General features: G+C 35.1%; 1 protein-coding gene across 2 annotated transcripts in view; it reads right to left on the reverse strand.

Annotated features, from left to right (window-relative positions):
• Window positions 1-3,473: 3,473 nt before the first annotated feature.
• The window catches only part of STAM (signal transducing adaptor molecule), a 32,346-nt gene continuing 23,346 nt past the window's right edge, over window positions 3,474-12,473 (reverse strand). For both annotated transcript variants that reach the window (XM_030231951.2, XM_050970806.1), the window contains exons 11-14: window positions 10,722-10,776; window positions 10,223-10,376; window positions 9,523-9,698; window positions 3,474-8,374 (exon numbers count right to left, since the gene is read on the reverse strand). In XM_030231951.2, the coding sequence (XP_030087811.1) occupies window positions 8,125-8,374; window positions 9,523-9,698; window positions 10,223-10,376; window positions 10,722-10,776 (635 nt within the window). In that variant the 3' untranslated portion in view covers window positions 3,474-8,124. The remainder of the gene's footprint in view (window positions 8,375-9,522; window positions 9,699-10,222; window positions 10,377-10,721; window positions 10,777-12,473) is intronic.

A 12,473-nucleotide genomic window follows, 5' to 3' on the forward strand; every position in this document is an offset into this window, starting at 1 on the left:
GTGGATGAATCCTCTCTGTACAAAGCATGTGTATCCTCCAAGCTTTATTATTAAAGATTCATTATTTGCACAAAGTCTTCTTTCTTTGTCTCTCCTAATTTCATCATTCACCTCAAGTTCTTTCTTCCTTTTTTTCTTACAACTTCTCCACCTTTCTCAGTTCCTAGATACCCTGCCCCACACGTCATGCTCAAAGTGAAGCAACATTTGGCAGTAAAGCACTAAGAATAGGGACTAAAACCATTTCATTATAGTCTCTTGCTTGTCATTGCTATTCCAAAGTAGAACTTTACCCACAAATATTGACTAGTACATTCCATGTTTTGCCAGTTACCTTCAACAGCTGCCTCTTCTGTTCCTTTCTGCAAGACAAACAAATGTTATAAAGAAAAGTCTGAATACCAGTAACAAGCTATGGAAAGCCTGTCAAGTCGAGTTCAGCGGAGAAATTCAGACAAAGTATTTCTGGGTAATTATGACAGACTGAATCTGTAGTCAAGAACCACTTAACAGCACAATGTCCCTTACAGTTTTGTACTGGGAGTCACAATCACTGAAAGATTGAAAAATCAGTGAAGGAAAGATTAGTAACCATGTAAAGCATATGTATCATTACCTCAATATAGCATTCTCCTACCAAAGAAGACAAAGATCCTTTCTTACCACTAAATTAAAATCACCTACTTTATACTTAAGTGAGCAGGAAGAGGTTTAAAAATTACTAATGCAATATCCCAGTGGATATAGAGGAGTGTCACTAGCCACACAATCAGATAATATAAATCACGACTACAGAGAAGCTGCAAGAAACTGACCAAAAAGTGAGATTGTGGACTTGAATAAAGCAAAAAATTCTTCACTAATTGTTTTGCCTCACCCTGCCAGGAGGAGAGTTTTCTGAACAAACACACCCCTAATAAGAGTTGTTTAGACATCACCCATAATTTCTCTAAAAAACAACCCCAACCAACTTATTTGAAAGTTTCAATAGCACATTTCAGTGAGATGTTTGCTCCTGACCCTGCATTCAAACTCAGGTTCAGAGAACCATGACTTCTCCGCCAGTCTCTGGAGACTTCCATTTGTTCTTCTGTAAACCAACATATTTTTATGAAAATCATTGTATTACCTATAAATCATCAGGCCATGTGATTTTTGCTGAAGGATTTGTCTAACCATTCTTCAGCATCAGCTATGTCAGTGTTTCACAAGGCAAAGAAAAAGACTAATTTGGGCAAACTTTCACAAGTCTAAAAGCTCTTAAAACCAAGGGCGCTAAATGTTCACACTCCTTTAAAAAGCACAGGAATTTGGGACAGTCTGGCACACAGACTGCAAAATAAAACACATCTGCATAATCCACAAATACCTGAGGATGCATGAGTCAACAGGGGTGAGCCATCACAACGGGCCAGAAATAGATTCCAGTGTGATTTCAGTAGCAGTCAGCGTCATTCGTAAATCAAACATCAAAACCGTGAGTGGGCCAGGTACGTATGCATTGAAGGCTTCCATTCTTTGATAGGTATGCTTCCTGTAGCCAGGGTGTGATCAACAGAGCCACTGACCAGCCAGTTTTTGGTACTGAGCAGTGTCCCAACGACAGCAGGCTCTGCCAAGCACCCTCCACCTTCCTGCTGCGCAAGGTTCTGAAGCACAGCTGCTAAGGCAGTGGATGTCACCAGCATGGGAACAAGGGGTGTAGGCACCAAGCTGCACTGTTTGTTAGCAGCCAAAACTGCATGCAGAAGGGCTCCAACCAATGCTGAACAGGGTTAAGCAAAGCCAAAGCAAAATATTAGGTGACACAATAACCATATTCCATATATATTATATCAGAAGATTGTATGCTAAAAATACATGGGTTTTTTAGCCCTATATGATTATCTTCATTAGTGTGTGTTGTCCATGTACACCTCCCAGGGTTGATGTGAATTTTAAAAAGCAAAAATCAGCCTTAATCAGTGGAAGTTCTCCCACAGGTTCTCTCATAATGGCTTAATTCTCACTTCTCGCTTAAAACAGATCGCAATCAGTATCAACAAAAACTTGACTTAAAAAAAAACTTGACTTAAAATAATCTAGAAATTTGAAATTAAAAATATTGTGAGAGAGAAAAATCTTTATCCTGCAACAGAGTAGAATGAGATTTCAAAAACTAGTTAGATTAATACGACAATTCATTAAGGTCCCCAGCTTCATAAATACAATATGAAGTGAGTGCTATGGAGATGGACCAGTTCTTCAAATGTTTAAGAGTTGGCTCCAGCTCCTTAAATACACTCATGCTTATATTATCTCTTGCCCAGGTTCATGGCAACAGATTTCACATTAAATTTTAAATACTATGAAACAAACTCTAAAAATCTATTTTTATCATAGGCATCTCAACAAAAATGCTTTCTATCTAAAAGAGATAGGCAGTAAAACAAACTCAACATTAACTGCCTCTCCCAGATCCAAAACAGAACGAGTTTCATTTCTACACAACCTGCAGAACTTTTAATTCTGTCAACTGAATAGATATTCTCTTGAAAGACACAAATTATCCTACTGAACTAACCCACAATCCACATAACCTCTTGTCCTAAGGGGTTTGGCTCACATTTTTAGGCAGAGATCCTAAAACCAGGACAAACTGATACTGCTCACTGCTCCCGAAGTCCCATGCATGGTGTCTACATCAATTCAAGCAAGAAATTTATGTTTAACATTGTTTTAAGAACACTGCATACAGCTGTCAAGTCTATTAAGCTTCAATGCTGACAGCACTTTAAGATTCACAAACCAGGTTTTAGCCTGATCGTCAAGACATTTCACATTTGTGTGGCTGTCTTCAGAAATGGAATGAACTGTCAAGCTACCATAGAATCAGCTTATTCATCTGTAACCAAATATAGTCATATATAACCAATATATACAAATATAGACACAGTTGTTTCTATTTGTTCTTTAAAATTCCTTTAAAATACTGATGCTGTATTTACCAAAAGATAGAGGACATGCAGCATACTTGAAATAAGATCTACAATGGAATATCTGAGTTAGCTGATGGAAACCAATGACAGATTGTGTTTAAAAAGATAATGTAACTTATGTGTAAGCATCAAACAAGAACAAAAAAAACCTACAAATCCTCCCCAACTAGAACAAACAAAAACCCTACCTTCACCCCATCTGAAACCAGAAAATGTAAGTACTTCTAACAGACCTTGCTTATTGTATCTCTAAGTCTGTGCAGCAAAAGAAGTCCTTTTCAGATTATTCTTCCATAAAATTTATAAATTGACTTTGCAACATAATGAACTAAATACTCCAACTTTAATATTTTGCATTCATACCAAAAACAATTAACAGTTTTTACAAATAGTGTTATTTACTAAAACAATTCTTGTACAACAGTGCAGTATATCTAAATATATACATATGCCAACATCAAAGGGAGCATCAAAACAAACAAAGCCAAACAAAAATGCACTTTGCTACTGTGTACACTTTATTAAAACCAAAGCAGACTGCAGCAGGTTTTTCTTTTTCATGACATAGACAAAAATTATTTGGATTCCAGAAGAACATGCAGGATAGAACAAAAACTGCTACCACCTTTTTGCCAAGGAAGCAGCATGAAAAGGGAATTTTGATCTGCAATTTACATAGTAGCAAATGGAATGTTATTAAACACAACCATCCTAATTTAAGAAACAAGGCTTTAAAAATGTACGTAGTGTTTTTTACATACTGAAGCAAAAAGTTCAAATGTCAAGGCCTTCTCCATGTTTTCCTATGGTGTTGGACCGTGTATGTATGAAGGTCAATATTCTTCACTGCAGCTGAAAATGAGAAAGGAGTAGCTGTAGTGTGGAGTTGATCAGCTCTACTAATGTTGAATAACAGAGTAAAAAATGATTCTGCCTGCTTTTGGCAATGGAAGTTTTTGTAACTTTAGTTCTACCTTTATCTTTAAAAATATCTCTTCCAGTTCTTAACTGGAAAAATTATGCTCCCTTGTTCTTCAAAACAGATACACACATGTTCTCCAAAGGAAGGTGCAGTTGTGTAATTCAAAGTGCCAGTGTAGCTGCTCTAACTAGAGATGCCTTTTTTCATTCTGTGAACCCCAGCAGAGAAAGAATAAGACAAGACCTTTGAAATATGAGTGAAAAATAAAGTAAGTGATATTAGAGAAAAAAATTGGAGAATGAGGTATTAAGCAGTTCTCCAGTGTAAATCTGATGTTCCTGCCATCTAGAGGAAATCAGAGAATTAAAGTAGCAGCCTAGAGTTGATCAGCAAAATATGTATATGGTATTAAAAGCAAATCTATCTCTGTTATAGCTAAGCATTTGCAATTTGGCAGAATTTTCTTAAGTTCAAATTTATTTTAGTTCTCCCCGCCTCAAAATTCATGAACAGTATTTTGACATAAAAATACTGTGACATGAGGGCAGTATGCTGCTCCACACCGCAGGAATTCTTACTTTTTGCTCCTTTTTACTGCTGTGTCTATGTGCTTTGGCCAATGACATTACAGACACATCTCCACAGCACCAGTAACTAAACAGAGTTGGGCAAATATATTGTGACTGTTCCTGCAGCTGCACACTCTGGAGAACACTGCCATAATGTCAATACAGAAAATTTTAACACAGTGCCCCAGTATTTTTCTTGGGAGGTATTACAGTAAATCTTGACACCTTTGTTGTGCCCACATAAATTGAGATGATACACATGGCTAAAAAAATTTTGCTCATAGAAGTGAAATGCACAGAAGGCACTTTCCAGAGTTTGTTCCAGATCATGCTAACCAAGACACTGAAATGCCCCTTCTGAAGTTAATTAGCATTTTTGTATTCCTTAATGAAAGGGTTAAGTAAAAAAGGGTTATACAAACTATCTGGAAGATAGTTTAGCCTTAAACTGACAATTTACATTTAAAGAAACAAGACATTCAAAAATCAGGTCTTCCATTGGAATATGAATAACATTTCCAACGATTCCTTACTTTTAAACAGTTTACATTCTGACACTTTATTTGCTAAAAAACTTTTCCACACAGTAGCTGTACGTGTGCTTTCCCCTGCTAACTAACATTTCAGTGTTCAACACCATAAAAAGCTAGAACATAAGTGAACTTGGTCAAAACAACGCATGAACAAGGAATCTGAGAATAAATCATGGCAGAGAAGCACCAGCAATGGCATCTCCAGGTTTATGATAACAAACCTGCAGAGAGGAGGTGTAAGAGAGAGTATGAGAGGATGACTGTAGGAATTCATGCAGTGACATTATCTAGCAAAGTAGGAGAAGGCATCACTTCAGAGTATCAAGCATACAGGGCACAACAAAGCATAAAGACGTTTTCTGATTTAAAAAAAAATTAACATGAAGTAATAGAGCTCCAAATTCAATTTAATCCAAAATTGCACGTGAAATGGAAAATGTAGGTTGAAACAGAAACACTAAGACTTGAACTAAAATTATAGTGACCTACTTCACCAGTTACTGACAATGAACTCTGATTCAAAGTCAACTAAAATTCCCAGCCTGCTACAGGAGATACCTTAGAGCAGTGACTTTAATAAACGTATGAAGGAAAATAGAAAATGTCTGTCTTTTTTCACAACTTTCATTATATTGAATTTAAAGGAGCACTGAATTTTAGCAAGTGGGTTAATTTTTTTTGTCATGATGAACATGAAAGGTGATTATTTTAATTTTCATAAAAATGAATGAATGACCAAAATAAGCAAGTTGGAGAGCAGAAATCCTGTGATGCACATAAGGGTTCAGTGTTCGAATGAGAAACCAGGACCTAGCATTTCTGTAAATCAGGGAAAAACTTCAAAAGTTTTAAAAAGAATGATAAATTACTAACAAAATGTATTTTTTCTGGGTCATTTCTGTAGGGAAGTTCTACATGCCTTTATTAGGGAACATGTGATACAACATGTGAAAACCTAAGAATACAATTGTTAATACCAAAAAGACTACCTTGATGCTTCAAACTTCTCCTTGAATCAGGGACTAAGAACAATGGAATAAAAAAAATTATTTTCACTTTTGTGTATAAATTATACATTTCTATACATTGACTATCTGATTTTGGAATAAGATACCTAATGCACACAGAGAACACTATCTAAATTATACTACAAGTCCTTTCTAAAGACATCACTTCTTCAATCCATAAAAAGTCATCCATGACACAGTATGTCAGATTATTATTTTTTTCTTTAGTATTTCCTTTCAAATTTCACAGCCTTTTGTGATGACACCAAGTACTGAAATAATTATTGACAGTTTGCAAGGATACTTAAAAATTTTAGAGAAAACAAATGTGTGAAAATTCTAGCATTAGATCAAGCAGCTGGCTAGAACATCCCCAATTGGAATAGATCAACCATGGACACATTTTGTAACTACCCCAGTCAGAAGTTATGCAAAGCAGTCATCTGAAAGTGTCTGACAAAACACTGATGTCAATTAAAATAGTGAAACAAAGGCATGTTAGGTAACTGTGAATAGATGCAGAAGTACATGGGACAACAGATCTAATTTTATAGTATAATGTACAATTGCAACATTTAATTCCAGAAACATCACACTAAAATATAGTACACAAAACAAACAACTTCTGACATACATACAGGACTAAAACCAGATCTGATGTTGAAGCCACCCAGCATTGCTCTAGTGGAATTAGAGCTGCTGGAAAAGATGAAATGAGGATGCATTACAAGATGGAAGACTAATACAAAGTAACAACAGCCTTTGTACAAGAAACTCTGCTCAAGCACACCTGAAATGCTGCCTTCCATTACCACATTTCTTTTGCAGCACCTCATCCACAGAAAGAAAACACCATGCTTTGCAAAGCCATATGTTTAACTTTCTGAGGAACACAAGGGTTTAAAACAGGCTAATGCACGTTGCTGCAGAAGAGAATTTAAAGTAACCTAAAAGTGGATTTAGATGAGATGCCTCATGAACTATTCAAATTATAGAAGGGCTAATAAACTCAAATGGTACAACTGGACATTGAAGACATTTAAGGCAGAAGTGTTTGTGTTAGAACAGTAAACAGAACAAATTGTTAAGCAAGGCCACAAGAGATATAATGAAGCCCTGAAGGTTTGTTCAGCAAAGTGATTTACATGTCCATAATTCTCCATGTTCTAATTAAGAAGACTTGAATAAAATAGTGTAATTCATGTTGTGTGTTCCAGTTTGAAACTCCATTGTTTCACTTTCCAATCAATTCCTCTGTCTTTCTTTGGTGTAATCTCTACCAACACACATAGAATACAGTTCTAGTTCTCATTTTAAAAAACAACTTGGAAAAATAAATTACAAGCTTCTCATGATAAAATGCTGTTCTGTTTCATGGTCCCATGATATATTTAGCAGCCTCTGAATAGTAGTTTTAAGTTAGTAATTATGTCCGAAGCAGAATCATAATTTGCTGTTATCCCCCCAAATTATTTACTAGCTAACAAGTTTACTTTGGTAGATAAGCTATCTAATAGTCATGATACACTTGTGTTCAATTCAAGAAGTAGTGAAACTTAAGTTTATAAATTCATATATAGACCTTAGCTTGTAATTGTAACCATGATATGCAGAATTACTGGTTTTCCCACACTGGAAAAAGACATTGCATCTGTCTTAAAACTAGGCAAAACTATGAAATGGTTGTCAGTTCATGATTAAAATAAAATAGTAAAGCAAATTATTTTTAAACATTGTGTTAAATATATTCACATGACCACCATAGTTGTACGAAATGGGCACTACTGCAATCACACACTATATGTACATAACATATATGCCCCAACAGTTTGCAATGGTTGAGTTTTCACAAACTAGCCAATTTAACCATACATAAATAATCTTGTACCAATTTTAGGCATTTTAAAAGGAATTAAATTTCCTAAATATATCAGTTCTTCCGCAAAATTAAAAAAAAATCCTAAAAAGTCAGTGCAAATTGAACTTGTTCACCAAGAGAGATTCTTATTAAGCTGAGGATAAACAAAGTTTAAGAGATTAAATGAAGGAACTCATAGAATCGCCAACCGCCTTTAGCAGAGGTTAAAGAAGATTACGAATCAGAAGTCCTGGATCCTATAGCAGAGCCTTCTGTGAGTAACTGTGCTGTGGTTGTTGAGGTGGTGGAGGCTGTGGTTGTTGTGGAGGTGCTTGCTGACTGCCTGCTGTCTGTGGCAGAGCTGTAGATGCTAAGTTATAGTTTGGCACCTGGGACATATTAGTTCCAGCATTCTGATAAGCAGCAACATCAACAGTACCAGGTGGTGGACTATACACTGAAGGCTGGTTAGAGTAGGTACTTCCAGCAACAGAACCAACCATGGCACTGAAAAAAAAACCCATAACAACAAAAATGAGAGAAAAAATATTTAAAGTGGATTTAACAACCAATTTAACAACAGAACAGCAAAACTATATTGCTTCTTCAGTTGTTCTATTTATAAACACAAAAATCTTCTAACTCTGGACACATTGCATATTTAAAACTGTAGCCAATGAGAATTCCCATTAAAACTCAAACACACTCCTCAGATTTAAACATACAGTAGACACTCCCCATGGATTTAGAATTAGACCGTGTATCTGTACTTCTGATTTATTTTAAGGTGTAACATGGAATACCATCTATCTTTCATTCTGTTCATGAAAAAAAAACCATAACCCAACAAACTGTTTTAAATAGCAAAACAAGTCAGATGAATATGCAGAAACCCACTTTATCAGTGTATGCTTTGCTATCCCAAATAAGTACCTCTGGGGACAAAGACTAACAAAAACTTTAATGATTCAGATGGATGTGTCTCCCAACTTTTTAGAATAAAATTACTTTCCACAGAAAGCAAACAAAAGCAAAAAACCCAAACAAACAAAAACCAATTAACAAAAACCCACAAACCTTTCCACAATATAGGTAACTTAACCAAAACTTAGTATCCTTTGGCCATCCAGCCAATGTAAAAAGCCTCTTTTAGCTTCCTTATTTGGGCAAGCTGTATAAGCTTTAGACAGTATTCATAGCCCATTTACTTTCCCAAAATGAGCAGAATTCTCCCCATTCTTCTGTGATAAGATATTTGACAAAGGAACAGTAGAATTTACACTCTTAGAAATTATGCAGAGCCAGCAAGAGCAGCATATAATCTTCATTACTGAAACTATATAAAAAGTTACTACTAATACTACTAAATCCTGTCTGTACAATTTTCTCTATGTTTTATATAAAAAAGTATAAAGCTGTATCAATTCCATATTTTGTATACAGAAAATTTGAAACTATATATAATTTAAAAAACATGAAAAAACTTAAGAAGTTTGTCAGGAATTTTTACCAAATACATGACACCATTAAAAAGCACTCTGGAAATGATTGCACTGAAGTACCATTCAGTTGTAATTACAATTATACTTCTGTAATTTAAAAAAAGTCTCTGTTTAAATTGATTTAAACTTGAATAGAAAAATATTTAAAATTACTTTGTGTAAGACGTCTGTGCAGGCTGACCAGGAATTACTGAGCTGGCAGATGGAGTAACTGTGCCTTGGCTGAGAGAAGGGAGCTGTTCTGGAGGAAGATTGTAACCTTGAATGTGGCCCATCTGTGCACTCCCTGCCACCAAATATGCATTACCTTGAGTTTGCCCTGGATAAACCTAGGAAGTTAAATGCAGCAGTATTAGAAATAAAATACAAGAAAATTTGCTATTCAATATTGGACTTTGGAACTTAAAGACTTCTCAAATATTTTGGTTTCCTTTTTTTTCCTCAATATTGGTGAAGAGCATTTAGCATTTAAATTACTGAAGTTAAAAATGGTAATTCTTTCATAGCACCCTTTTCATGTTGAATTATCTATGAGTAGATAGGGAGAAATTGTACTCCTTTGGCTGCTTATTTCCTTTGACCCACTATGCAAAGCACTGGCCAATAAAACTGGCAGTTTTATTTTTTTTTTAATTTTATGCAACTTAAAGTCCAGGAAGGGCTTTTTCATTGATCAAAAGGAACTGAACAGAAAAACACTAAAAGCATTTGAACCCATAAGAGAAAAGCATCTAAAGCTTGTAGCTGAAAACAAACACTTTCATTTTTATATTTTTACATAGTGTGCAAAAATCCTAAGAGAAAACACTGCTCAGTCAGTGTGAACTTGGTAATGCCAAGGTTACATCCATACCTGAGAGCCAGAAACACCAGATGACTGCATGTAATACTGCTGGTTTTGTAGTTTTGCATACATGGAATACATTGGGTCCTCATTCATCAATTTGTTATACAAAGAAAGAGCCTCCATTGCTTTAACATTGAGCTCTGACAGTTCTGAATGTTTCCTAGAAAATATATATTACAGTTATAATACAGTTCATTTTACAATCCAGATAACTTTATTACAGGATCAACAACACAGAGTAATTTCATTAAGTGTGTTAAGAGACTTTTATTTACTGTGAAGTGATGCTTGACAAGTGCCAGAAAGTCAAATGGTACAACACTATAAATTATTATGTGACTATGGGGAAAAAAAAATCTTCAGACCTCTTCTCAGAGAAACTACTAATAAATACACATATTTTCTTTGCCAGTATGCACAGAAATTAAGATATTATCAAGTAACAACTCTGGTTTCCAAGAATGAATTTTAATTTCGGTTAAAAGCACATGACATTTATTTTTACCTGTCTATATCCTCCAATTTTTCATCTATGAGAGGTCCCATCTGGTGGCACATTGCTAAAATAGAAAGACATTAAAATATATCAGAGTAATAAACATTTCCATACTGCAAACTCAGAAAGCAATAAAAAAAATAGAAATAGATCCTAGTCCAATTTTGTTTTAGTTCATTACTATAATCTATATGTAAAAATTTTTTTAATAACAGAGGTAGCATCATGAACAATTCAAGAATGAGACCCAGCTATACATTTAAAAAATATATTTTAAAATAAAATAAAATGAAACAAAACACATTTAACATCCAGGAAGTATAAAACTGAAACTATTTTGCATAAAAGGTTTATATGAATTGAAATCTCTTCTAAAAGGAAGAAGATTTGGCACTGCAACCTAGATCATGTGCTTATCCAACTTTACTACAAGAAGACTATGTAAACAATGAAAGAGAAAACTGGTTGCAATGATTCAATCATCTGCACATCAAAGACACTAATAGCACATTAGTCTCACTAGAATTCTAATTGGGGGAAGGGGCTCTTTCAAACCAGTGACATGTGCAAAAAAAGAACACCAAATCTTACCAGAATCAGAATAAAAAAGCATTAAAATTAACAAAAATACACCCCATGCCTCCTTTCAGCACAAGGACATGGGGCTCATCTACCTGCCAAGCAAACCATGGCTAATTAGCAGAAAGGCAGAGTTCGTCAAATGTAAAATAAACAGACACAGAGGCTGAAAGAGAAATTTAGGATATTAGAAATGCAGAAGGTCCTGAAAACGTCTGAGCCATGACAAGTGAAAGGACATCATGAGTTCCTTGAAAGCAGCTCCAGGTAAAAGAGGAGTTGTATGAGAGGTACCCCTCTGCTTCTTTGAACCTGGGATCAGTAATACATTGGCAGAAATGCTGGGAAAAGATGTAAAGGCTGTCAAGGTTCTGCCTGCTTTTATGTATAGCACAAAGTGTGGCAAAATGCATGACAAGGATTATTTAGATGTCTGTTAACATGATGACTGCACTGCTGCCAACCACAAACTCTAGGCTCCTGAATACATTAGGATGAGCTCTCCAGTTCAAAGACATCTGTGACAGGACATGTGGATGGCAGAAGTGATTTTTCTATCAAATTTTTGCTATAGATGTTTTTTGAGTCCTTGGTTCCTACCAGTGGTGGCAGATGCTGATCAATATTTGACAGAAATATCTGCCTCTTAGACAACAGCTTCTATAACTATATTTGGGACTTGAAAGAATAAAACCAGTCATGTTTCTTTTTACCTCTCTTTAGTTTCAGTGGAACTAGAATATTTGCAGATGTTTCTGATCTGATTTTCTAAAACAGGATTAATTTACAGACATGATGAAACAGATGGGTGTCAAAAGATAGGAGATATCTTAAAGTTTACAAACCTAGGCATTCTTTAATTATTAACTTCTAGACAGATGTAGAAACTGCCATTTTCTTAGCAAAGTTTGGTGTCATCTGAATTGTCAGTCAAAGTCTATGTTCTGTCTCGTAATCAGGAAGTTCCTTTTCTTCCTTTTCCAAATTCCATTTTAAAAAATTTGGTGCATCTATCAGCCTAGGTAAAATGATCTATAATGTCTCCATGAAGAGGTAGTCTAAACAATGACTCAAAGAGTAGGATAATTTGTAGCACTCTATGAGTTATTTGTTAACATTCAACTCCTCCAGAAATACACATAGAAGTGAAAAGTATGTGGGACACCCACAGGTCTATTCTAA

Source organism: Serinus canaria, chromosome 2 (genome assembly GCF_022539315.1).
Source record: "Serinus canaria isolate serCan28SL12 chromosome 2, serCan2020, whole genome shotgun sequence".
In the NCBI taxonomy this organism is placed as follows: domain Eukaryota; kingdom Metazoa; phylum Chordata; class Aves; order Passeriformes; family Fringillidae; genus Serinus; species Serinus canaria.